The sequence below is a fragment of the Zootoca vivipara genome, chromosome Z (genome assembly GCF_963506605.1).
Source record: "Zootoca vivipara chromosome Z, rZooViv1.1, whole genome shotgun sequence".
Lineage (NCBI taxonomy): Eukaryota > Metazoa > Chordata > Lepidosauria > Squamata > Lacertidae > Zootoca > Zootoca vivipara.
This window is the reverse complement of record NC_083294.1, coordinates 12,730,973-12,758,192: the sequence shown is the minus strand read 5'-3', so window position 1 is coordinate 12,758,192 and position 27,220 is coordinate 12,730,973. Positions and strand designations below refer to the sequence as shown.

The 27,220-nt window shown below is 45.4% G+C and overlaps 1 protein-coding gene across 11 annotated transcripts in view; it reads left to right on the top strand.

The window, feature by feature from the left end:
- Positions 1-27,220, top strand: part of RAPGEF1 (Rap guanine nucleotide exchange factor 1) — a 104,689-nt gene that overhangs the window by 43,105 nt on the left and 34,364 nt on the right. For 6 of the 11 annotated variants that reach the window (XM_060270334.1, XM_060270338.1, XM_060270342.1 and 3 more), the window contains 10 exons: positions 10,721-10,860; positions 12,666-12,844; positions 14,442-14,598; positions 17,621-17,709; positions 18,591-18,743; positions 20,633-20,756; positions 21,616-21,799; positions 22,916-23,386; positions 24,879-25,081; positions 26,243-26,404. In XM_060270334.1, coding sequence (XP_060126317.1) covers positions 10,721-10,860; positions 12,666-12,844; positions 14,442-14,598; positions 17,621-17,709; positions 18,591-18,743; positions 20,633-20,756; positions 21,616-21,799; positions 22,916-23,386; positions 24,879-25,081; positions 26,243-26,404 — 1,862 coding nt within the window. The remainder of the gene's footprint in view (positions 1-10,720; positions 10,861-12,665; positions 12,845-14,441; positions 14,599-17,620; positions 17,710-18,590; positions 18,744-20,632; positions 20,757-21,615; positions 21,800-22,915; positions 23,387-24,878; positions 25,082-26,242; positions 26,405-27,220) is intronic. The other 5 variants (XM_060270336.1, XM_060270343.1, XM_060270341.1 and 2 more) reach the window with 2 other exon arrangements.

Genomic DNA, 27,220 nt, shown 5'->3' with positions numbered 1-27,220 from the left:
GGGAAAATAAATGTTTTGACTGACCTGAGGCTTTTTTATGTGTGTGAAATTGTCCGCCTGGTCTTTTAAATGAATCATTTTTTAAAAAAGGAGTTTTTGAAAAGTGTCCTTGGAGGAAATCAAGGGCTTTGGGTTTTCTGATTATTTATATCTAGGCTGGATTGGTCTCAGTCCCTCTAATAGTGAACTCATGTGGTGGGTGCCGACAGAAATAGTGGAGTCAAACTGGGACTACTAAGAAACAAGAAAGAGGTAAATTGGTACGCATGGGGCAAGAGTGCCTTGAGGTTTGCAAAGTACAGGCTCTTTTTATTACAAACCACACAAACTCTTAAGGGAGTTAAAACACAGCAGCCCCAAATAATCCCAAAGAGAACTCAGCTTGCTTACTAGCCACATAATGTTGGTTAGAAAGGAAACTGGAAAGAGGGAGTGGAATGGAGTATCCTTGAGGAGAGCATGCCTGGCTGACTAGAATCCTGAACAGAAGCCCTTGTATTAGTAGCTGAGATACATCTTGCAGCTTTTTCTGTGCGTGTCCCACTATGGTCGTATGCTTCCTCCTGATTCGCTTGCACAAAGCTTACACAGGAGTTAGATTGTGGGTAATAATCCAAAATTTGTCCTACTCAGAGGAGACTCATTGAAACTGATAGATATGACTACCTTAGGTTCATGAATTTTGCATGGTCTACTCTGAGTAGAACTTTGCTGGCTACAGCCCACTAGCATCACACTACACTTTCCCCAAATAAAAGAGTCACTTGTTTTATTTTGCAAAAAAGTAAGCTAGTTTTCTTCCTGCTGCAAGCCTGGGGCCAATAAATCCACCACTGGCTCCTTTTTTCTGCCTCAATCTGCCCCTATGGTTTTCAAAAAATAAAAATAAAAAATGGACCTTCTTCACCAGGTTTTAATGTTCTGCCTTGGCCAACTGACAAAAACTTTGCTCAAGCAAATTGCAGTGTGTCGAAATGTCGCCCAGCTGCTCTGAGCTGCTCCAGCAGCATTCGAAGGTGACTCAGAATTGCTGGTGCTCGGGACTGGCTCTCTGTGCCTGAAGGCAGTTTCCCAGCTAGGGCGCTCTTGCCTGGAAGACACAGGCTGGTTTTAAATTTTTTGTCTGTGTGTGTGTGTGTGTGCGCGCGTGCGCGCTGTGTGTGCTGTCAGGAGTTAGGCACGCGCCAACTTGTGGCAAGGCAAGCTTTAAAGCCAGCATAAGGCCATGACTCAGCAGCTGGACCATGTTCAAACCCAGCCTGGTAAGGCACATTCGTCTTTGCCAGACAGATGAAATGAGGAAGGTTTGTATGCAGGCTTATGTGTTAGGTTTTCTCTTGGGGAAGTGGAGAGGAGGCAAAGGCTGTGGCCCAGAGATCTTGGTTAGGGGCGGGGGCTCTGTTGTTAACTATTTTCAAAGGCAAGGAAGCATCCATGCAGATGAAATGCAGGTGCCCGTGGGAGGCTGTTTTGAGAGGGAACGAAATTGTTTGAGTAAAGGGGTATAAAACTATGCATGGTGTGGAGAAAGCAATTAGAGTGACATTTCCCCTCCCCTTCTCATAACACTAGAACCCCAGGATCATCCCTTGAAGGTGAATATTTAAAGATTTCAAGACAGGCAGAAAGAAGTAGTGCTCCACACAACACATAGTTAAAACAGTAGGATTTGCTACAGCAGGTTGATGCGTCAACCACCAGTTTGAATGGCTTTAAAGTGGAAGTAGACAAACACATGGAGCAAAGGCTATCAGTAGCTGGTAGCCATGATATGCTTCTTTATGCCTCTGAATGCCAGTTGCTGGGAATCACCTGTGCAGAGATGGCTTTTGCACTCAGGGTCCTGCTTGGGGTTTTTCTTAGACCTCTGGTTGGGCACTGTGAGAACACAATGTGTGACTAGATGGGCCTTGGACCTGATCCAGTGCACCATGCTCTTCTGATTGGAATCCTGATCTCTGTCAGACTTAGCCGCTAAAAATAATGAGCAAGCTTTCAGAGGTTCTCCATAATTCATCATCACATCTTAATTCCCTTTCCGGTTCATTTTTGCTCTTTCCCCCTCTCCCTTGCTGTGAACATCTCAAAATATGCTTGCTATTTTGTGACATTTTGATATGTTGGATAGCAAAGGTGTTGCCTAGTTATGGATTTTGGAATTGTAAAACTTGAACATTTTCATATCATTTACAGGCTGACATAAAAGTAGTAAATGTGAAGAACTATTTTCATGTCACATTGATTGCACCACACACTCTGGCATGGGGTAGGAGAAAATGTAAGGTGGGCATTCCTAACCATACACATAAATTTACAATCACCAACATACAACATAAAGACAAGATTCCAGAGAATCTCCTGGACTTACCTCCTCCCCTTTGTGGGCCCTTTTATTAATAATTTCCTCCTGCATCTTTTATAATAATCCAAATCTTTTACATCTCCATTATATCCAAAATTCACCATTAAACTACAAGTGTTATTCAAATCCTACTAACAATTTTAACGGTTTACAATGGTTTTTAAGGTAAATTATAAAAAAATTCCCCATTCCTTATTAAAATTTTGATCTTCCTGATTTCTTATTCTTCTGTTCATTTTTGCCATTGAGGCATAATCCCATCAACTTGATCTGCCATTCTTCTCTGGTAGGGACTTTATCTTCTTTCCATCTCTGGGCCAATAATATCCACACAGCTGTGGTTGTATACATAAACAGTCTTTTCTGCTCCCTGGGGATTTCAGCACCTAGAATTCCTAAAAGAAAAGCTTTGGGGTTTTGTTTTGTTTTTAGAAAAAAAACTAACTGTACACAGTCTTAGCTAGGAGTAAGTCCCATTAAACTTGGTGGGAATCAGAACCCATCTGTACTGTACATTAAAAATACTATCATACCACTTTAAACAGTCATTGCTCCCCCCAAAGCATCTGGGGAAGTGTAGCTTGTACAGGATGGTGAGAGTTTTTAGGAGATATTGTATTCTCTTCCCAGAGTTCCCTGGGGAAGAGGGTTTAGCTGTTAAAACCACTCTGGGAATTGTAGCTCAGTGCAAAGACAAGGGGTCATCTAACAACTGCCAGGACCCTTAACAAACTACAGCGCCTATAATTATTTTGGGGGAAAGCCATGATTGCAAAGTGGTATAGTAGTGTTTTAAATGTTTGATGTAGATGAAGCCTTAATTCTTAGTAAACCTATACATACTTTCCCTCTCAGTTACTTACTAGACAAGAGGGATAAGGAAAGCTGAGCGTTGGAGGAAATGTTATTCTTTCTGTGACTGCCACCCAATCAAATTTAATCTCATTCGAAAGCAGGACATGGTGAAGGCGGGATAAACCCATCTCACTGTGGAAATACTAGAATTAGGCCTGTCATCCATTTTAAAAAGCCATGGCTAATTAATTGTATGAGTTTTAATCCATGGAAGGAATCTGTAAATTTGCATAGAAATACAAAAGAGTTCTTTCCGTCCTTTGTTTTAGACCAGAGGTCTAAACCCTTTTCAAGCTTGTGGGCACATTTGGATTTTGGAGTGAACACTGTAGACAGCATCCCCTCTGGTCACTTCAAGATACACATACCCAAAAAGACACTCACTCATCACTTTACTACTAAGAGTTTTGGGTAGAAGTTGGAGCTACTAGAATTAAGCTGAGCCTTAAAAATGTTATCCTTCCAATTCTATGTACGGTACTTTTTAAGGGAGAAAAAGCCTTTCTCATGGATCATGCAGCAAATTATCCTCCTACTCCTCCAGAGGGGAGGATGTAATCTGACAGGTCCCATCGTTCTGCCCAGACACTGAGGTCCAGCTCCGAGGGCCTTCTGGCGGTTCCCTCACTATGAGAAGCCAAGTTACAGGGAACCAGGCAGAGGGCCTTATTGGTAGTGGCACCCACCCTGTGGAATGCCCTCCCACCAGAGGTCAAAGAGAACAACAATTACCAGACCTTTAGAAGGCATCTCAAGGCAGCCCTGTTTAGGGAAGCTTTTAATGTGTGATGGATTTCTGTATTTTAATGTTTGATGGATTTCTGTATTTTAGAATTTCTGTTTCGTTGGAAGCCGCCCAGAGTGGCTGGGGGAACCCGGCCAGATGGGCGGGGTATAATTAATTAATTAATTAAAAAATGACAAGAAGCAGAATTTTGACAGAACATTAAGAATTCAGAAGGCAGCAGACTTACCTTTGCTAAGAGATTTTCAAGCAGAGGCCACCTTCCAGGGATATTGGACCAGATTATCTATGAAGAGTCCCCCCCCCAAAAAAAGTCCTATGCATCTTTGGCACACTGTTATTTGGATTAGGAACACCCAGAGCACCATTTATGTCATGGCAATTTGTTTTGATGTTGGACAGTCACATATGCTTGAATATAAAAGGCTAAACTTAGCATTTATCATTGTTAGAGAGAGAAGGTTAGTGTTGAAACAGCTGACAGTCATAATGCAGTAATTTTTCTGCTAGCACAGAGGGTGTTTTGCATAATGACCTCAGTAGCAGTCTGCAAGTACAGTGGTACCTTGGGTTAAGAACTTAATTCGTTCCAGAGGTCCATTCTGAAGCTGAAACCGTTCTTAACCTGAGGTACCACTTCAGGGGCCTCCCACTGTTGCTGCTGCACAATTTCCATTCGCATCCTGGGGCAAAGTTCGCAACCAGGAGCAGCTACTTCCAGGTTAGCAGAGCTCGTAAGAAGAAGCGTTCGTAACCAGAGGTACCACTGTACCCCAAAACTATGTATTACCACAGTATGGAAGTCAGCTGCAGATTACAGGTGTGTTATATTGGAAAACTTGGCATGGGAAGTGTGCAAATAATTCCCTGCTAGTAATTTCTTTTTTCTGAGTACTTTGAGGTAAGTCTTGAGTCTACGAAGACTTCTGTGTGACTCAGCAGCTCCATGGGCCAGTTGTCTGCATGCCAATAATGACCCATCTCCATTTCCTTTGACATGAGCAGCTCTGGATTTCAACCTGTCCATTTGTGGGTTTACCACATGGCTGCAGAATCTGTTCCCTTGCACAAAATTCAGTATCCTAAGAATGTTGGCTCTGATATTTAAAATCAAGCAAATAAATAAATAAATAAATCTCTCATTTGAAGCTGCACAGTGAAATTAGAAACTTCCGTGTTTCTCATATTATAAGACACGTCTTATATTTATTTTTTCCTCAAAAAACCACACTATGGCTTATTTTCAAGGGATGTCTTATTTTTTTTCCTCCTCCTCCTGCCGCGGCCGGCATTGCTGCTGTGCCTATCACTATGTCTTATTTTCGGGGTATGGCTTATATTCCTTGAATGCTTAAAAATCCTGCTATGGCTTATTTTATGGGTATGTCTTAAAATATGAGAAACAGGGTTGGTTCCCTTTTGGCTATTCGGCCATTGAAGCTACGTAGTTAAATCAGCCACACATGTACATAGCCACTCACTGGGTTACCTATGGTGATTGAGAAATGCCCCTAGACAGCCAGACAGTCTGGAATCCTTCAGAGAAGAGCTGAAGCTCAATGTTATTTATTTTTATTTATTTATTAAATTTGTATACTGCCCTTCATCCAAAGATCCCTGGGCGGTTCACAGAATAAAGTGTTAGAGCATCTGCCTTTTACCCAGAAGGTCCCGGGTTCAATTCCTGGCATTTCTAGGTAGTTCTGGGAATGTCTCTTGTCTGAAACTCCAGAGAGCCACTGCCAGACAGTGTAGACAGTACTGAGCTTGATGAACTCATGGTCTATTTCAGTACAGGGTAACTTACAGTATGTACCTATTAATTTATGTACCTATTTATTCAGAACTCTTAAGGACTAGAATCTTACTTTATGATTAGTGGACTCTATGTTCCTTTATGTAAGGATTATTTCAAAGTTGAATATATTGCTGCTTTATTTGAAAAGCAGTCCTAACCCCTTACAGCTATAACTTGCTACAAAAACGAGATACAACATTCTTGGTATGTCCAGTCCTCTGCCAAAGTAGATGTGATGTGAGAGAAGTTTATAAAATTTTGCATGGCATAGGGGAACTGTAAAAGGTAAAGGGACCCCTGACCATTAGGTCCAGTCATGACCGACTCTGGGGTTGCGGTGCTCATCTCGCTTTATTGGCCGAGGGAGCCAGCGTACAGCTTCCAGGTCATGTGGCCAGCATGACAAAGCCGCTTCTGGCAAACCAGTGCAGCACACGGAAACGCCCTTTACCTTCCCGTCAAAGCGGTACCTATTTATCTACTTGCACTTTGACGTGCTTTCGAACTGCTAGGTTGGCAGGAGCTGCGACCAAGCAATGGGAGCTCACCCCGTTGCGGGGATTCGAACCGCAGACCTTCTGATCGGCAAGCCCTAGGCTCTGTGGTTTAACCCACAGCGCCACCCGTGTCCCCTAGGGGAACTGTATATAGTGTATACAGTGGTACCTCTACTTACGAATTTAATGTGTTCCGAACACACATTTGTAAGTCGAAAAAAATTGTAAGTCGAATCCCATAGGAATGCATTGGGAGAAAAAATTCGTAAGTCGAAGCAACCCTATCTAAAAATTTGTAAGTAGAAAAAATCCTATCTAAACCACATCCAAGATGGCGGACGGAGCTCCATTTGTAAGTAGAAAAATTCGTAAGTAGAGTTATTTGTAAGTAGAGGTACCAATGTATAGAGAAAAGTTTTTCTCCCTCTCTCAAAACACCAGAACTGGTGGACTTTCAATATAGTCAAATGTTGGGAATTTAGGACAGATTAAAGGAAAGACTTCTTCATGCAGCACATAGTTAAACTCTGGAGCCTCCTTCCACAGAAAGCAATGATAACTACCAACTTGGATGGCTTTAACAGAGGATTTGACAGACTCATAGAGGAAAAAGCTATTGATGGCAACTAGCCATGATGGCCATGCTCTGCCTCCATGGTCGGAGGCAGTAATGCTTCTGAATACCAGTGGCTGGAAACCACAAAAGTGGAGAATTGCCCTTGTCCTCAGGTCCTACTTGCAGGTTTCCCATTGGGCCTCTTGTTGGCCACTGTGAGAACAGGATGCTGGCCTAGATGGGATGTTGGCCTTTTCTAGCAGCCAGGCTCTTCTTGCATTCTCATGTATTCTGTTTGCAGGCAGATAGACATAACAGCCGGCGTGATTTATGAACTGAGGCAATTGCATCCTTGAACAAGCTGAAGAAACAGATTGAGAGAGCCATTGTTTATTTTTGTCTGATAATGTACTTGAAGGCCAGGTGGTTGTTTCCCATCTGGCTTGCCTGCCCTGCCGCTCAGCTCCCCCTGTTGTTGTTGTTTAAATTTATATACTGCCCTTCATCTGTTGTAACAGCGGTGTCAAGATTCCAGTGGATGCAAGCAGTTTTATCCTCAAAAGCTTTACAAACAAGTAACAGTGAGTTGCCATAGGTTCCGTCACCTCCCTTGGGCCAGACTGTAGCAGGCTCCATGCTACCTGGAAAAGCTCTGCTGGATGGCACAATGAGGATGCAATGAAGGCAGGCTTCTTTGCAGGCTTCACTGCCCACTAGGTACACTCAATGATGAGCCTCCACCAGAGTTTGGTTGCATTCAACCAGATTTTTCTTCCACTCATGTTCGAACCATCTCCTAGCCTCTTTCCTCACCAGGGGCAAAACTAGGCTGTATTTCAATGGCGCCCCTCTGGAGCCTTCATCCAGGGCAAAACACCTGGCTAGCTCCCCTCTAGCTGTGACTCTGTTTCTCGCTCTAAGCTCTGGAGTATACCAAGGAGCCAAACTGACTCCACCAAGCAGGAGAGGGCGCTCAGGGGTGATCCTGTCAACAGCCTGAGCCATTCAGTTGTTCCAGAGGTCAGCCAGGGCTCCGACAGGAAATCTCCCAGAGCACTCTGGAAGCCCACTGGATCCATCGGCTTCTAAGGGCAGACCATCCTAACAGCTCCCCCACCTCAGTGGAGGGTAAAAGTGCTGAAAGCCTACATCACAACAGGAAGTGATCTGACAAGTGACTGATGTCAGTACCCCCTACTTTTAGATCACCCTCTTCCTATCCAGTTGAGAAGACAAGGTCCAGAGTGTGGCCTGCCACATGCGTTGGGCCGGTGACAGCCGCATAGTCATCATTGGAGCCATGATGTTGAAGAGCAGTATAGATATAGATATAGATATACATACATATGAACATGTACACACAGATGAAGTCCTGAGCCATCCCAGAGCCAGTCGCCTCAGTATGGATGTTGATGCCCCCCTCCCAACCAGTTGTCTGGGAGTCCCAGCACCTTTTCTGAGACCAGCTGTGTCAGCTCCGGCAGGAAACTGTCAGCATTGGCTTACTGTGAAATCACCTGGGCTTGTTTCACTTTGCAGTTTAAGTGGCTACAAATATGCCTGCTGGTGTTAAAAAGGCACTGCTTCTTCTTTGCAAGGGCTACAGACTGTGAAAAATGCATTGAAACTAAAATAGCTCAAATGAAAATGAGGGTAGAGAGGGGGAAACCCCTTACATGATGATGCTTCCTCTCATTTAAGCAGCCAGTTTAACAATATATCTTTACAGTGGTACCTTGGTTTACAACCATCTATTCCGGAGATCTGGTTGTAAACCAAAACAGGTTATAACCCAAGGCGCACTTTAGCCAATGGGGCCTCCCCCCCCAAAAAAATGGGTTTTAATCCCCAAAATCAACAACCTCAGATATGCTGATGACACAACCTTGATGGCAGAAACTGAAGAGGAATTAAAGAACCTTTTAATGAGGGTGAAAGAGGAGAGCGCAAAATATGGTCTGAAGCTCAACATCAAAAAAACTAAGATTATGGCCACTGGACCCACCACCTGGCAAATAGAAGGGGAAGAAATGGAGGCAGCGAGAGATTTTACTTTCTTGGGTTCCATGATCACTGCAGATGGTGACAGCAGTCACGAAATTAAAAGACGCCTGCTTCTTGGGAGAAAAGCAATGACAAACCTGGACAGCATCTTAAAAAGCAGAGACATCACCTTGCCTACAAAGGTCCATATAGTTAAAGCTATGGTTTTCCCAGTAGTGATGTATGGAAGTGAGAGCTGGACCATAAAGAAGAACTGAATTATGGTGCTGGAGGAGACTCTTGAGAGTCCCATGGACTGCAAGAAGATCAAACCTATCCATTCTTAAGGAAATCAGCCCTGAGTGCTCACTGGAAGGACAGATCATGAAGCTGAGGCTCCAATACTTTGGCCACCTCATGAGAAGAGAAGACTCCCTGGAAAAGACCTTGATGTTGGGAAAGATGGAGGGCACTAGGAGAAGGGGATGACAGAGGACGAGATGGTTGGACAGTGTTCTCGAAGCTACGAACATGAGTTTGACCAAACTGTGGGAGGCAGTGGAAGACAGGAGTGCCGGATGTGATATGGTCCATGGGGTCACGGAGAGTTGGACACGACTAAATGACTAAACAACAACAAAAATCCAAAAAAAGGGACACACACTTCCGGGTTTGACGTGGTTGTAATCCAAAACGGTTGTAATCCAAAGCAATTGCAAACCAAGGTACCACTGTACAGTATATCCTTTTCCACATTCATTCCAGCTACCATGGCCTCCCCCCATATATCTGCTGGCGTGTTTGGTTGTATTCAACAGAGGCCACATTCACATTGTACTCTTAAAGGATTATGATGATAATTTAAACAGTTACAGTTTTTGACAAAAGATTCTGAGATCTGAAGTTTGTTAGGGGTGCTGAGAGTTGTTAGGAGACCCCCTATTCCCCTCACAGAGCTACATTTCTTGGAGTGTTTTAACAATTCTTCACAGGAAACTCTGGGAATTGTAGCTCTGGGAGGGGCACGGGGTGGTCTTGTAACAGTTCTCGGCACCCTTATATTGGAAAAACTGGGAGAAGATTAAAGCTTTAATATCGAAAATATTAGATCATGAAAGCCCATATTGATCCTGTACTATTATTGACAGATTATACTGAAGACAGGGAAAGAACACAAAAATCTTATTGGTAACTGCAACCAGCTATTCTTCTTGCAAATAAATAGCAGTCTTTACCCTCTGCAAATCAGGTGGAGTTTGCTTTAAAACCTTCAGGTGAGGGCAACATCTGTCATAAACCTATCTGCTTCCACCCACAGTCTCCACTCAGCACCGTTGAGGCATATTATTTAATCTGGCAGTGTTTTCCTTCTAGAAAAAAGGTGTTTGGTACTCACTATGAAGTTGTTACAGTAAGTGCCACACTTTTAACCAGTGCTTCCTGGGGTGTGTGTGTATGTGTGCTGGTACTGCGGACCCTTGAGTACCCTCAGAAACAAAAGCACTGCTTTGAGGGGTCAAATAAATCTGTTACTGACCAGTGGTAGAGCATCTCCAGGTAGAGCAGGGAAAGACTCCTAGTCTGACTCCCTGGTGAGCTGCTAGCAGTCAGTGTTGACACTTCTGGAGTAGAAGGGACCACCAGTCTAACCTGCAGGTGGCAGTTTTCATTGTACCTATTTGAAGATTGTAATATGCAACACCCACTATAATGGTCAGTTTCTCATTTGTCATCTTGAATCATTAATAGCCAGTTCATCTGAGGCTGTGGGATTTTGTATTGCTGTATATCATGTGCTTTGTTTCAGCATCAGCCAACCATAATAAAGATTTGATTTATTGATATGGGCATATTGCTTGGTGCAAGTTGGATTCCAGCCCAATCAGATAAATAAACTCATGCTCCTCTTCTTGTTTTTTTGTAGATTCTCAGCGCTCCCATCTTGCCTCATTCACCATGAAGTTGAAGGACAAGTTCCACTCTCCCAAAATAAAGCGGACACCATCCAGGAAAGGGAAGCAGCCTGACCTCATGGTGAAGACCCCCGAGAAGGTGGTGAACAAGGTAAGTGGGTGGGTGTCATGCCCCCCTCCCCAAGGCAGAGCCTGTGAGAGGCAGGTGGTGCAATAGAGGCATTGCTCTTAAGTAGATATGTTGAGCGGGAAGCAGTGGAAGTAGGGAGGTCCACCACAGAAACTTCCTTGCATCACAAGCCTGCAGGCCAGCCTTGCTCCTTGGTCTGAGTTGAGTCTTTGTGGATTCCTGCCCCCCCCAGGTGCATTTCTGGTGTTGATGGGCCAACAAGGCAGGAGGCATAGGTCCTCAGTGTGGAGGCCCCACTCCAGGGGTCCCTGGACCAAGACCATCATCCCCACTCTGCCAGGCTTGAACACTAGATCCATTTCAGGTGTGAACATCATGCTGTATGTTTGAATCACCAGCAAGCCTCCTTGTTGGTGCCACTGGTCTGATGCACCTGCCCAGTCTTCATCCTGCTTAGTCTACTGCAGGCATCCCCAAACTGCGGCCCTCCAGATGTTTTGGCCTACAACTCCCATGATTCCCTAGCTAAGAGGACCAGCGGTCAGGGATGACGGGAATTGTAGTCCAAAACATCTGGAGGGCCAAAGTTTGGGGATGCCTGGTCTACTGCTCTAGGTTGGGGTCCTGGCAGAGAGAGAATGAGGCAGCCTGCAGCCTTGGGTGAATTTATTTATGAGTCCAAGTGTTTAAGCAGAGAGACTTAAGCAGAATCAGTCTTTGTGGGGATTAGCTCCTAAGCAATGTTAACTATTGTCTTCAGCCAAATGATTAGCTGGAAGGGATGCAACCGATCAGGTTCACAGTGCAGGCAAGGATGCTGTTACTCTGGGAGGATGAGGGTGGCCTGCGGAAGGCTTCCCCAAGATTTTATGCAGAGCCAACATGGGTGTTTCAGAGCAAGCTCTATATTATTTGTCCTGTATCTGTATATATTTATTTTGGGGGCCAGGTCTGGTTAACCATTGACTAGGGAGAGTCTAGCTAAAGTGGAAATTGAGTTGCTAAAAGTAACATTGAAATTCCTGGGTATGGTGCATCCCCCCCGCCCCAGAAAAAAAAAAACTCCCAACCCAAAACAGAGTTTTAAAAAACCACACCTGCTTACTTTTAATAGAGCCCTGTTTGTCTTGTGCTAAATTTGATTCCCAAGACTTGCTGCAGGAAAGTGTTCCCAAAACATTATTCCATGCTATTTCTGTATCAGAGAGAAATAAAGTTTGCCTTTCTGATACAGCCCATCAGTTGCTAGGGCTCCAGTATCTTGGATTATGTAGGTGTCAGTCGCTCATTTAGTTTTTTGAGAGAGTTGTGGTGGTTCGACTCTTCTAGCTTTTGTGTGGTACAGTCCTCCTGCATGTGGCTGGAGGGAGGCACATCCCTTTGGAACTCCCTCCTGTTACATTTCAGCCAAGAACCATTTCCAAGGGCCTGATTTGCTATGTTGAAGATGCTCCTCTTTCAATAAAGTGGGGGTTATTTTTTTATCACAGTTGGTATTCATATTGAATTCGAAATCATTTTAAAAATAGATGCAATAGTGGTTTTTCTCGCATTGCGGAATCGCATCTTCAAGGTGCTTCATCGGAAGTAATTCATAATTGAATTCTGCCAGGGATTCTTTTAGTTGTGATTCTTGCATTGCAGGATATTGGAATGGATGACTCTTCCAACTCTATAATTCTGTTATTCTGTGAAAAATAACAACATGCAAGCAGACACATGTAGCAGTTAGTTGACCCAGTATCTTTTTTGATAACCCCTTCTTTCCTTTATGGTCACTGACCGAAACAGTAAACGTTTCCCTTTCTCCTTCCATTCTTCCTCAGAATCTCACCTGGCTGGAGGAGAGAGAGAAGGACGTAGTGAGTGCACTACGCTATTTCAAGACCATCGTTGACAAAATGGCAATTGACAGCAAGGTGCTGGAGATGCTGCCGGGATCTGCCAGCAAAGTACTGGAAGCCATCTTGCCGCTGGTCCAAGCAGAGACGCGAATTCAGCAGAGGTGAGTTGCTTCCAGGGGATTAACCAGGAACAAGGAGGCTGCTGCTGCTGCTGCTGCTGCTGCTGCTGCTGCTGCTGCTGCTGCTGCTGCTGCTGCTGCTGCTGCTGCTGCTGCTAAAAACATATAAGCAATTACAGCTAAGAACAACCTTCCATCCAGTGACCACAGAGTTCCCAGGTGATCAGTTAATGTCATTAAGGCAGATCCAGTGGGTCTGCACTCAGTTGGGTATGCCATTGTGATGCAGAATATATTCAGTTTTGAAAGGCTCCAGCCACATGATCCACCAAGGAATTTGCCAGCTGAAAGGGCACCACAGCAGTGTGGTTGACGTCAAATGCCTGCAAACTCAAAGCACCCACCACAAGGCCTTGGATCTTAACTCATTTTAAGGATGAATGTGGACCTAACAAGGTCAAGAAAGCATTGGCAGGGCAAGAGTTATCGGAGCCTATGAGAAATGTCTTTACTTGGGACACTTCCCAGTGCTTGCTGAGATAAGTTCTGGAGCTGCACAGCTTACTTCCGATGAAGCACACATGTGTCTAGATTTATTTCTCTCTCCTCTCCCTCCCGTTTGAAGCCAACGCATTTTGCATCATCAACAGGGGAAGCAGAACTATAACAAGAAACTGCTTGGTTCTACATTTTCTCATGAACGGTGACCATAGTGTGCTGTTTTCAGAATTGGGGAGATGTGGCTGAATGTTGTTTCCTCATCTGCCATTCATCAGACTGTGCAGCAGAAAGGGGGATGGGGTGGCATGGATGAAACACAAATCCAACAAATTCAGGTCGCACATGGCATAATTAAAGTCTATAAGGAGGAATTCAATGCCAGGCTGCGATTATTGTTCTGTCAGTGCAAACATTCCCGTTTGCCAGATGGAACAGTCTCCCTTGTCCTCCCTCTGCATGCTGTCCTGACACACACACCCCGGCAAGCCAATTTGAGGAGGCCAGGGGAAGCAGGAGGAAGCCTTATTGCAACATTGTGCCAGGGAGAGTAGGGGGAAGCCCCATTGCAACCCTGTTTAGGAAAGTTTTTAATGTTTGGTGTTTCATTGTGTTTTTAATACCAGAGTGACTAGGACTTACAAATAAAACTATTATTATTATTATTATTATTATTATTATTATTATTATTAGGATCCATTGCGCAGAATGCTGCTGGCAAAACTATTCTGTTGAATCCAACCCTCAATAGTCTCCTTGGAAAATTGGGCAAATTGTTGCTTGATTTTTTAGGGTAGGCACAAGTACAGTGTGGGTTGTTGGGCTGCCCCTTGAAGACTATTCTGAAGCTTCAGGGGCTGTTGTGAGGCAGTGACTCAGTAGTAAGAGCCCTGTTTGTTTGTTTGTTTGTTTGTTTGTTTGTTTGTTTGTTTGTTTTTAACTATTCCTCATCAGACTTGGGATTGGTTTATCTTGACTTGCTTTACGGTAATAGTCTTCAAATTGGAGACCTGGTGAGTCGTACATCAGAATAAAATGTATTGTGACAAAGGATTTTTTTCCCAACATTTTTCCTTTATTGAAACACCTCTCTCCATGTATTCTCCTTGCCAATGCATTATTTATTTATTTGCTCCTACAGTTCGGCCATCTCTTCCTGCTATAGCCGTGTGTACCAGAGCCTGGGCAATCTGATTCGTTGGTCTGATCAGGTGATGCTGGAGGGCTTGAACTCTGAAGATAAAGAGGTGGTGAACACAGTGAAAGGGGTTATCAAGGCTGTTCTGGATGGAGTCAAGGTACAGCGCTGTCTTCTCTGCCTCTGACCATACCTCAGACCCCTTGCTCCCACCATGAGAACGGGCTGTCTCAAAACTGATGGTAGCAGTACTGAGGCTGGGCTCTTCTGACACACTTCTATAGATGCTTAGTTATAGCGCACACCTCAAATGCTTCTGCACTCACAACTTGGTCAGAAACAGTAAAATTCCAAGGGACCTTCCCCACCCCAGCCCAATAAAGCATACCTTTCTCATTTGAAATCCTGATTTGCGAGGTGGATCTGTCGTGGTTTATTATTATCATTATCATTATTAGAGCATAGACAGCAGTGTTCTACTTAAGTCACCTCCAGACCATAAGTAATTTGCAGGAGGAATTTAAGCATGTTCCGGAAACGTTAGGTTTGTGCATTTAAAATGGATTAAAACTCTCGGTTGCTCTGATGCAACAAATCCACTTTTAAAAGGGTTTTTTTCCACTTAGTAAAGTGATGGAGGAATGCTCTAAAAAGTTTCAGTGGGTCTACACTGAACTTAGTTGGCTGCTACTCATATAGTCTAACCTCCAGGTAAGCTTTGTGCAAGGAAATCAGAAATGCTCTGTCATCCGGAGGAACCCCATGTCAAGCCCTTGGTCCATCTATCTCTGTATTGTCAACACTGATGGACAGCAGCGCTCCGGGGTTTCTCACTGGAGTCTATTCCAGCCCTACCTGGAGATGTTTTGGGTTGAATTTTGGACCATCTGCTTGCAAAATTGGTGTCCCACTGACCTATGGCCCTTCCTCTTAATGTTAAACAGTCATTACTGGTTATGCAGAGTTTAACTGAAATCCTCTGCATCAGTATCAGGCAGCCCACTTAATGTTTGGGCTGTGCTACTTATTATTTGTTGGCATGGAAGTAATAAGTTCAATTGAGTTAAGTGGTAATCATTGCATTTAGGGTTGTTGTTTTGATTCTGTTTTGTTAACTGACCAAGTCTGCATGAAGAGTTGAGCTACCTTTTAAAGAAGAGATTTCATATTCTAAGAGCTTTGTGTAACCCACTTGTATTCCGCACACCTGCAAAAATGTCACAAATCCAAAACTTTAGTCATAAACAGCTGTCTCTTCAGACAAGTCACCATGGGGCTTAGGCTAACATATTGAGCTTTGGGAACCTGATGCAGAAATGAAAACTACCCCCCAGTCTACTGGCTTCTGTGGTTGTGCAGCTGTGGCATTTTGGGAAAACCATCTTCTATGTTTGCCCTCAAATTTTGGATATTGATAACCAGTTACATTGATTTTAAAACAAAAGCAGTGCACTTTCTTAGAAGAGGCCCAGAAATTCTGAGGCAACACAGTATTGTTGTCTATTTACATCAGCACATATGGTGCTTTACTGAGTATAAGGACAGGTCCCTGCCCTGAAGAACTCGCAACCCACAATTTCATATGGGGCAAACAGCAGAGGAAAGGGAGAGAAGTAGCACAGGGAAAAGAGTGTGATGGTTTGCATTGTGTGTGCTCAACATGCACGCCTGCAGATTGTAGGCTCATTTGCAGGAGAGCACAGGGAAAAAACGTTGGGCTAACAGCTTCACATAAATGGTGGGATTTGAGCAAGGATCTAAAGCAAGTCAGGGGGCCAAATGTAGCCCTCCAAATCTCTCTGAACAGTTCTGCTTTTCCCCAGACCACACGCTGTCACCAAGCCAGCTTCACACATTTTAGACAAGGTGTAACTTGGCCCTGGGATGTGATAAATGCTGATTGGCTGCCTGGATAGAAGAGGGCTGTGTGCAGAAACAGTGTAACTTTTGCCAATAATAATAATAATATATTTATATCCTGCCCTTCCCGGTTTAGAAATCGGGCTCAGGGCAGCTAACAACAAATATAAAACATTGATTAAAATGACTTTAAAAACAGCATAAAATACAACATCAATGTAGCATCACCAGGGCTAACTGGCCAAGTTAGTCCTGCTAAGGCCAGCAAGGAGACCAGGGAAGAATTTTAATGGGACCCAGAAGGGTTTCTTCATAAAAAAGGAAAGGGAAAAAGGAATGGGGGATCAGGCTAAATTGAAGGCCAGGCGGAATGACTCTGTCTTACAGGCCCTGCGGAAGGAGATCAAGTCCCGCAGGGCCCTAGTCTCATGGGAGCATTCCACCAGGTCGGTGCCATCACTGAAAAGGCCCTGGCCCTTGTAGAGGATAATCTGGCTTTAGGCCTGGGACCCTTAAGCCGTTATTATTCGTGGACCTTAGGGTCCTCTGTGGGGCATACCAGGAGAGGCAGTTCCATAAGTACGAGGAATGTTGTCTACTACTATACAAAGGGAGGGAGCCACACCCACTTCCCCCCCTCACCCTGCCCAGCACTTCGGTGCTGGTGCCTTTTCTGAAAGTCCAGCAAACCTCTTCCTTTCTGCTTCCGCTTTCCAGTAGCTACTTCCCTCTTTGATATATCTTGCGTTCACATGAAATTTCCATGCATACATTTCAATACACACGTACATTTCAATGCAGTACACCTTTGTTTGGAAGTCTTGCTTGAACCCTCCTTCTTTTTTGCATCATGGTAGATAATAATTCAGAAAAGAGACTGTCAGTGCTATGATCTACAATCAACCAACCCTCGAAGCCTGCTTGGGAACTAACAAACCCAGGCAGCCACCAGTCTGCATGGAGAGAGCTGTTTTCCATGTGTATTTTACCTTGCAGTGCATATGTCACTTCTTGCTTTGTTGCCCCACGCAAGCGCTGACATGGTTACACACAGGTTGCAACATCTTGGAAACATACGTTATCCTGAAAATAAAAGTTTTTAAAGCCAGCAAGGTGCTAGCCCTCATGGACTCATCAGCATGTGGATGTGTGGGGGGCGGGGAGGGAGTTAGAAGCTAAAGAGGTTGGGGTGGTGGTGAAGCAGGCTTACCAGCATTAGAGGGTGAAGCAGAATAGAAACAAGTTTTCTCTGGCGTAGAATAAAGTTGCAGTGGCATTTGACTGAGCCTTCCTTTTTGTCCTGTATTCCATTTTATGATTAGGAGCTGGTGAAGCTTACCATTGAGAAGCAAGAACACCCGTCCCCCACAAGCCCCGCTAAACCCAGCATACCTGCTTCTTCAACGGACAGGTGAGTCACAAAGCGTGTCTGATGAAGCAGTCAGAAACCAAACCTACTCATGGGACAGGCCACGCTTGTATCAGTTGCTTGCAGGAAACACACCCAAAAGAGAAATTGTAGAAGATGAATGCTTGTGTATTGTGACACCCTCTTATCCAATAAATTAAAAGACTGTTGTATTTAAAAAATAGTACCCTGCCTATGGGGTTAGTAGTTAATTAATGAATTGATTATATTTGGGTACATTTATTGGATACAATTTATAATGTTGTGGTGCTGTGGTCTAAACCACAGAGCCCAGGGCTTGCCGATCAGAAGGTCGGTGGTTCGAATCCCCGCGACGGGGTGAGCTCCTCTTGTTCGGTCCCAGCTCCTGCCAACCTAGCAGTTCGAAAGCATGTCAAAGTGCAAGTAGATAAATAGTTACCGCTCCGGCGGGAAGGTAAACGTCGTTTCTGTGTGCTACTCTGGTTTGCCAGAAGCGGCTTGGTTATGCTGGCCACATGCCCCGGAAGCTGTCTGTGGACAAACGCCGGCTCCCTTGGCCTATAGAGCAGGATGAGCGCTCAACCCCAGAGTTGTCCACGACTGGACCTAACGGTCAGGGGTACCTTTACCTTTACCTATATATTAGATAAATAGTTGTGTGAGCAAAAGGAATATAGGGAGAGGAACTGAATTAAATCATATCAATTAATTGTTAAACATGGATGTGGGAAAAGGTGCTTTTTTTAAAAGGGCCAGAGAGAGTGACTGGGTCTTCCAAATACTTGTACGTTCTACACAGCGCCTGGCGCCCTCTCTGGGGCCCCCGGTGCACAATGCCAAATGAACCTTAATGGTGCAAATGCTGTATACAAAGCAAGCCATGCTTTCCCCATCCTTCCCAGCCCTTCAGAGCTTCCCCTGACGGATCGTGAGATGGAGATTCTCAACAAGACAACAGGGATTGCTCAGACGGCGGAGATTTTGACGGTTCCAATGGACGAAGAAGTCGCCCCTCCCAAACCTCCCCTTCCCTGCATCCGGGTCGCTGAAAACAGGTAGAGATGGAAGAAATGAGTTCCAGAGTTGCCTCAGTAGCCTCTTGTCGCTACAGTCAGGGTTGAAATAATTAGCTAGTTGTCATTCAGAGGTTTTCAGACTTTAGAGAACCCTTTCCATGTCAGCCCAGCACTGTTCTGGGTTCATGCTGCCGATTTTGTGTTGTATGAAGAGACTGTAGAACCCCAGTGGTGGCTGATGCGGTACTTCTTGGGGCTGGTAGGGCAGAAATAAAAGGCAGCATTTCCTGTGCTGGTGACAAAGAGGCTGGAAATGATCTGTATGTCTCTGTGTGGTCTATATCTGTACAGTGTGCGCACATCTGAGCAGGGATACATTGGCCACACTCACCACTGGTACTGGAAAACATTCTGATTTCCTAAGCAAGGTGAGATTAGATGCATAAGTTGAGTGGGTGAAGGTGCAGGTGCATTCATTTTTGGTTTCATGGAAATGGGGGTGGAGGGCGTGCGGGAATAAAGCAAAAAAAGAGTGGAAGAAGGCAAAGCGGAACTCTTGTTATCTTCCTTAAGCAGCAAGCACACAAAAGCTCCTAAATTGTGGCAGAGAAGGTCACAAACTTAGATGGCTTTAAATTAGGACTGGACAAATTCATGGAGGAGAGGGCAATGAATGGCTACTAGACATGGTGGCTTCATTCTGCCTCCGTGGCTGGATCCAGTAATGCTTCTGAATACCAAGTGCTGGAAACTGCATTAGGAGAGAAGTGTCTTGTGCTTGGACCCTGCTTAAGAGCTTCCCTTAAGCGTTGGGTTGGCAACTGTAAAAACAGTGTGCTAGACTGGATGGGAAATTGCCTGAGTCTTCTTACATATTTTTGAGAAGTTGGGGGTGTGTGATATTTCTTATGACCCTCTACCTAGCTCTTCAGGGTTGTTTAAGAAGAACGGCAACACCTTGCTTGTTGAAGTGTGTGATGGGGGAATGCAAACAAATACTGTGTGGCTCGCTAGAATCGTGTGAGATTCTTTCCTTTTGCAGGCTCTGTGGTCACTGGTATGAGTTGGCTGTGCAGCTTTCTCGCTGTTGAAGGGCTTTGACATCAAGACACCCTCTGGGGCAATGGGCGTGCCCCAGAAACAGAGCAATTTGCAAACATATTGGCTCTAGAAAATCTTGCCATTATCTGGTTGTTTGGGGTGTTGTTGTTTTGGTCAGCCCCAACAGGAACAACTAACTCCTCCTCCCCAATTGAATGTAGAGGAATGGTTGGTTTGGGTTTTACTACCACTTTCAAACTTCATGAGAAACTCCATCCTTTGAAGGAAATAGCAGCTAATAAGGGAAAGGCTATAGCTCAGTGGTAGAGCATCTGCTTTACTTGCAAAAAGTCCCAGGTTCAATCTCCAGGTAGGGCTGGAAAAGATTGCCTGCCTGAAACCCTGGAGGACTTCTGCCAGTCAGTGTAGACAGTACTGAGCTAGATGGACCCAGCAGTACATCTCATTAGAAGGAAGCCTCTTAGGTTTTCCTGTTTAAATCAGTACTTTATTCAGAACCATGAAGACTGGAATCTTACTTTGTTTTCAGGGGAAGGGCCTAGATTCTCTCCCCAGCATCTTCAGGTAGGTCTGGGAGAGACTCCACATCTGAGAAATAACTGGTCAGTCTAGTTCCATGTTGTCTGCACTGATCAGCAGCAGCAGCTCTCCAGAGTTTTCGGTGGAGGGTGGTGGTCTCTCCCAGCCCTACCTAGAAATGCCAGCAGGGATCAAACTTGGGACCTTCTTCATGCAAAGGAAGTGCTCTGCCACTGAGCTATGGCCCTTCCCCAACCTTCCTGGAAATGGTTATTGTGTCTTTGTGATCCAGAAGTACTTGATTGGTGGTGTTGTGTTCATGTTTTTCTTTGACCCACCTTTCACAGCCCTCCTCCTGCACTGCCGCCGAAGAAACGCCAGTCAGCACCATCTCCCACTAGAGTGGCTGTTGTGGCACCCATGAGCCGGACCACCAGTGGGTCCAGTTTGCCAATTGGAATAAACAGGCAGGTAAGTCGGAAGTTGCCTTGTGCCGGTTCAGACTGTTGGCCCATCTAGTTTTCTGCTCTGAGTAGCAGACCACTGGCAGCCTCCCCAAACCCAATTTAATTGCTGGTGGTGGGACATGAAAGTGCAGAGTACCAGTGGTCCCTATTTTGTCACTGTACAGGGCATGGAAGTTGAAGGCTTGGCCTGGCCCAGCACAGTGATGAGGGGTACATCTTTTCCCCTCTCCCCACTCATCGTTAAAAGGAAGGGTGCCATGTTGGGTCTGGGTCTGTGAGTGGTATAGACTACCTTTGCCTCTGTGTGTGTGTGTGTGTGTGTGTGTGTGTGTGTGTGTGTGTGTGTGTGTAGCTTTTTGGGGTGGGGTGGGGAGGGAGGTGAGATAGTTTTATTGCAAAGGTTGAGAAGCCTTGTTTCTTTAGTAGATAAACATGGAGGGGGTTCTATACTTTACGTAAAGCTGGAAACAGCAGACGCTCTCCCCTTGTGTGTGGGACTTCTTTTGGCTCCACCCCTGCCAAATCACCCTCCTGCCCCCACCCCCATAACTGGGAGAAGTGTGTGCAGCAAATTGAGCTCCTTGGAGGAAAGGCAGGATATAAACTAAATAAATAAATAAATAAAAACTCAGTTGCAACAATGCAACTTCCAAACATTCCAAGACAACGAAACCTTAACTTTCCAAAACATATTAAAACCTGAAAGCATTTTATTGATGTTTTCACATTATATCATGCCTTTGTTGTGCACCGCTTTGTTATTTATTTTTGATGAAAGTGTGGCTTGTAAATATTTAAATAAAATAAATACCTTGAATAAATGAAACAAACATAACTCTCCTCCTCTTCTTTTGTGCCTCCAGGATTTTGATGCGGACTGTTACGCGCAGCGGAGGCTGTCAGGAGGCAGCCAGTCCTATGGCGGGGAATCCCCCCGCCTCTCGCCATACAACAGCATGGGCAAACTCAGCAAATCTGATGAGCAGCTCTCCTCGCTGGACTGTGACAGCGGGCAGTGCTCCCGCAACACAAGCTGTGAAACGCTAGGTAGGGAGTGGGTGTTCTTGCCAGAGGACCTGGAGAGGGGAAAGGGGACAGGGGACATGCACCCTACAGCTTGGGTTTTGAGGGCCTGATGTTTAGAAATGCCTCTGTAGCATCTAAGCTGATGGTGATTGATTAGTAGCTCCTTTTCACAAATGTGAACTCAAAGCAACTTAGAGAAACAAATGTTTGGAGACAGCCTAGAATGATAAAGTATATGTTATGTTTTATTCTACTCAACCAACCCTGTGAAAAAAGAAATAAAGCAGAAAACTAAGGGCCAGAAGCCTAGGTGAATAAAAATGTTTTTGCCTGGCAAGTAAGACCAGATAGTGACAACTGTTAGTGGAGCCTTGCTGGGAAGGGACTGCTCTGCAAACAGGAAGCCACCAATGAGAAGACCCTTTTCTGGTGTTGCTTTTTGTGTGCAGTTTAAAGAAAAGGCAAATAAGAGGGATATGTAATATACCAGTAGGTGTATAGTAAAAATGATGCATGGTGTGGAGAAACTGGATTGAGAGAGGATTATCCATCGAACCTGAATGCTCAGGACAGAGTGGTTTAGCTACAGCCACTCCCTCTTCACAGGGATCTCTGGGAAATAGTAGTTGTGTGGAGGAAATAGGGTTCCCTTAACAACTCTCAGCACCCTTACCAAGCCACAGCTTCCAGAATTATTTGGGGGAAGCCATGGCCACTTAAAGTAGTATCATAGTACTTTAAATATATGGCGTTGAGGTGGCCTTAGTTGGCTCTGCCTGTCATTGTGTGTGGAGCCACTTACTGTTTGCCTCCCTGACTTCCTCCAGGTGGCAGACCCTGGGGTCTGAATGATCAGCAGTGCCTCATTGAGATGCCAAAATTTGGCACCTCCTCCCCACCTCTTGCCTTCCATGCTACGTAACAGTTGTGGTGCTCCTGAGGTTCCACGCTCAGTATGACTGAACTTGCCATGCTCCCTTAAATCCACCTCTGCTTCTGCCCCACCAGTCCCAAGGGGCACCACCCACTGCTAGTCTGTCCTGATGTGTATCAGCACCCTTATGACACAGCAGTTGGGGCTCACTGTTGCCCATCGGCTCAGTCTCCTGATGGTTGCCTCTCTTCTATTCTCCACAGATCATTATGATCCAGACTACGAGTTCCTGCAGCAGGACCTCTCGAATGCCGACCAGTTACCTCAGCAGGGGCCCACTGCCCTCAGCCCTTTGCCAGAGTCTCTGGGGGAGGCTGGCTCCCCATTTTACGGACGCACTTTCCAGCTGCCAGTGGCGGCCGCTTTGGCTGCTGAGGTCCCTCCGGCTCTGCCAGAGAAGAAGAGGAGGGGGACAGTCAACCCTACTTTCGATACCTCCGGCTGCCGTGTCTTGTTCGAGAGGCACCCCTCGCAGTATGACAACATTTCAGAGGACGATCTGCACAACCCCACCCTGCTCCCCTCTATGACCTTCACGCCTTTTGCCACCGTGCTGCCCTTCCAGCCAGGGAACTCTCCAGCCCCCGTTGAATTCCTCACTGACTTTCTCATTCCGGACTCCATGAGTGACTCTGAGAAACCACCACCTCTGCCAGAGAAGAAAAACAAACACAGTAAGTGCAAAATTGACTCAGTTTCTCGTGGCTCATGTGCCCATTGCAGCTCAGGAAGGGGCTCCATGTTAGCAGAGTCACTTAAAATAATGCAGATTGAGTCTAGAGCAAAAAGACATGATAATTTCCCTGTGCAAACCAGACAAAACTGTGTATAGTTTGAGGAGAAAGGAAGAGAGAGGTTTTGTCTTTTTTAGTTCATGTACATAGCAGGAAGACATACATCCAAATATACAGAAGAAAACTCCCTTGGAACCACATAGCCAATCATGGCAACTGAATGATCCCTGCTGTTGTACTTCCAACATTCCACAGTGGTAGAGCACATGATTGCATATAGAAACTCTAGGGTGAATTGCTGCCATCTCCAGGAACAGCTGGGAAAGACTTCTGCCTGAAACCCTAGAGAGGCTCTGCCAGTCAGTGCAGACAGTAATGACCCAGATCACAGGTAAGGTGATTATGGCCCTTGTGATATTGCTGGACTACATTTCCCATCATCCCTGACTATTGGCCATGTTGGCTGCAGGTGGAGCTGGAGTCTGGAACTTTTCTCTCAGTTCATCTTTCCAATTTTCAGTTCTCCACATTTCCACATCACTTTGCATTTTTTAAAAAGTCATTGGGATGACTTCTCAGCATTCAGGTGTGCATTTCTTTCTCTCAACTCACACATTGTTGTATTCAATTTTCTCTAATGCACATATTTGTTTAAGCGATTTCCCCATACATTTTTGTTCATTGTTCATTTTTTTCACTAATATGCAGTTTAATGCACCTTTCCCCCTTCAATACACTTTTTTTTGGTACACATTTTTGGGGGGTGGGGAATGTACAAAATCTGGAAGTGTTAATCTGGCAAAATGGCTACATTTGGATTCAGGATTTCAGGAAATGCAAATGAGCTCATTTTTTGCTATGATGTAACCAGGCCAATTTCCCACATCCCCTCCAAATGGCAAATCCCCAGATTCCTCAAGGGAAGCCGTGCTCCCCCCCCCCCTCATATAGTGCAGCAGTCGGGAACCTCCAGCCCATCTTCCATCAGTATCTTGTTCTAAGTGGCCTATGAGGCTGTTTGCCCCTGCAAACCATGCCAACCTGGTCGAGACCCAGCATCAGGTGTTGGGCTTGCTGGTGCCGCTGATCAAACCCTGTGCCTTTGCCTACATAGCTTCATTTCCAAATCACGCAAGCAGATGGAAATGCTTCCCCTGACCTCGTGGTGATGTCAGGCGATTGACAGGTGCACAGCTGCCATAATGACCTTCGGAGGATGGAGGTTAGCGGATGTAAGGATTCTTTCCCCCCGCTATAGGATGAGCAAAATCTCCTTGGTGCTGATGGCTACCACACAGTTGAAATGGCAAAGATAGCTTAGTTCTATACCTTGATCATCAATGCAGCCAGTGGTGCTGGGGAAGAGAAGGGTCCCCAGAAGCCTCCCAGGTGGGTAATCCACTCACACCCTCCTGTGTCTTTTCTGTTCCAGTGATGGCCTATATGCAGTTTGTAGAGGACTACTCAGAACCACAGCCTTCTATGTTCTACCAGACACCGCAGAATGAACACATCTACCAACAGAAGAACAAGCACCTGATGGAGGTTTATGGGTTCAACGACTCCTTCAGCAGTGCCGACTCTGGGCAGGATCTTGCTCCACCCCCTGCCCTCCCACCAAAACAGCGGCAGTTGGTGAGTGCTCCTTTCCTTCTCTTCCTGACCCACCAGATGTGATACACCTTGCCAAGGCCCCATTGCTTGTACAGTATTTCTTCTCCCCCGCCGAATGTTTAAAGATGATTTTGTTTTCATTTTACTTACTTGGGTAATTTATGGGGCCTTGACCATATGGCCCAAAAGCCACCAGGGTGAAGGCATTGGAACATCGGAAGAGCCTGGCTGCTGGATCAGGCCAAATGTCTAGTCTGGCATCTGGTTCTCACCATGGTCAACTAGATGCTCACAAATAGGACCTGTGTGCAACAGTTGTCTCCAGTTGTTCCTCATCAACTGGGCATGGAGTTTGTGCTATAACCATACATAGACCTCCAGGCCAGGGGCCAATCTAGTCAAGCATTCTGCTCTCACATTGGCAAACCAGGTGCCACAATGGAAAGCCTGTGAGAAGGACTTGGGTGCAATAGCTCTCTTCCTGCTTCCAAATCTGGCATTCAGAGGCATATTGTCTCTGACAGTGGATGTAGATACACAAGAAGAGCCCTGCTGGATCAGGCCAAGGACCCAGGACCCAGCTAGTTCAGCATGCTATCCTCACAGTGGCCAACCAGATACCCATTATGGGAATTCCATAATAGTTAAATAGCAGAAACTCTCAAATATGGCGAAACACTTTTTTGGGGTGGGTGGGAGAGGGGTAGTTCTTGTGGGACAATCTCCCTTTTTTGGTGCTTTCTAATTTAAAGTCGTGGCAGACGCAGCAGAGAGAGCCCAGCTTTACAGTTAACGTGGCAAATCAAGCACAGGCTCATCTGTTCATTTCCTGCCCCACAAATGTTTCAGGTGGGAGGCCATCAGAGAAACGCAGCCGGTTCTGCATTTTAGATGTTTCCTCATAGTTAAAACTTGCACTGCAAGACAATGAAATGAAACAAAGCTCCTGTTGCAGATATTCCCTTCTTTTCTATAATTTACTCTATTTCCTTTAGCAATGTAGAAGAATAAGAAGCTATGCAGGTCTCAAAAGATCCTGCTCCTGTCACTTGCTTGATCTGAGAGCTTGCAGGGCCTGGCTTGAAGCCATTCTTTCCCCCTTTCCTTTCTTTCTTTTCCTTCCTCCTCCTCCTCCTTTCTTCCTCTTTCTTCCTCTTCCTCTCTCATTCTCTCTTCCTCCAGCAGGCCTCTTTTGCTGCCTCCTCCTCCTTCTCCTCTGTCTCCTACTGTGTCCAGCCACCTAAAGTGCCCATCGCCACCGAGGACATCGGCACGGCTCAGGGCCTCACTATGTCCATCTCTAATTCCTTCCTCCACCAGCATAGCACCCTTCCTGTGCACTCGGTGAGTTACTAACTTTGGACTTCTTTTCTTGTCTTGCTGACTCCTGCTATCTCCTTGGTGGGTGGGGTGGGTGGCTGTGATTTACTGCCCTGGATGGTGGTGGGGTGTGTGTTGGGGGGGGGCAATGTGTTTGTGACTCTTTGGGTGCCAAATATACCGACCATAACTGCACCATACATTTAAAGCAGTAACAAGCCACCAGAGGCATAGTGTTGCAGGGGATCGGGAGGGGTCAGAGACCCAGCAAGTATCCCTTTCTCCAGCATCCTAAAGCTAATTGGTGTGAAAGAGGAGCTTTTCGGCTACTGAGAAGTCTTCTCACCCTTTGTGCTGACTGGAGCCAATCAGAGTGAAAGGAGATGAGCCAGACACTGAGGATTGACTCCTAGGGAAACTCTGGAGAAGAACACTGAGGAGTTGTTATGCATGCACCAAAGCTAAGCATTTAGGAACACTGACAACACAAGGGGCTTCAGCTGTGAGGGGGCATGGCTGTGACTATCGTGAAGGGACCCAGCACTTCAGAATTTTCCACTCCACTACTTTGTACCACTTTAAACAGCCATGGCTTCATCCACAGAATCCTAGGAAATGTAACTTGTTAAAGGTGTTGGGAGTTATTAGGAGACTCATGAAGCTACAATTCCCAGAGTTCACTGGAACAAGGCATTGATGGTTAAACCACTGTAACATACAACATTCCTAAAACACTCATCCAACTAGTGGGATAAGTCCTACTTTACCCCTCTCAAAGATGAGCATCACAGAAGAGGCTTGCTTCACTACCAAGGGTCTGAGTAATAAAAACGGTCTAAC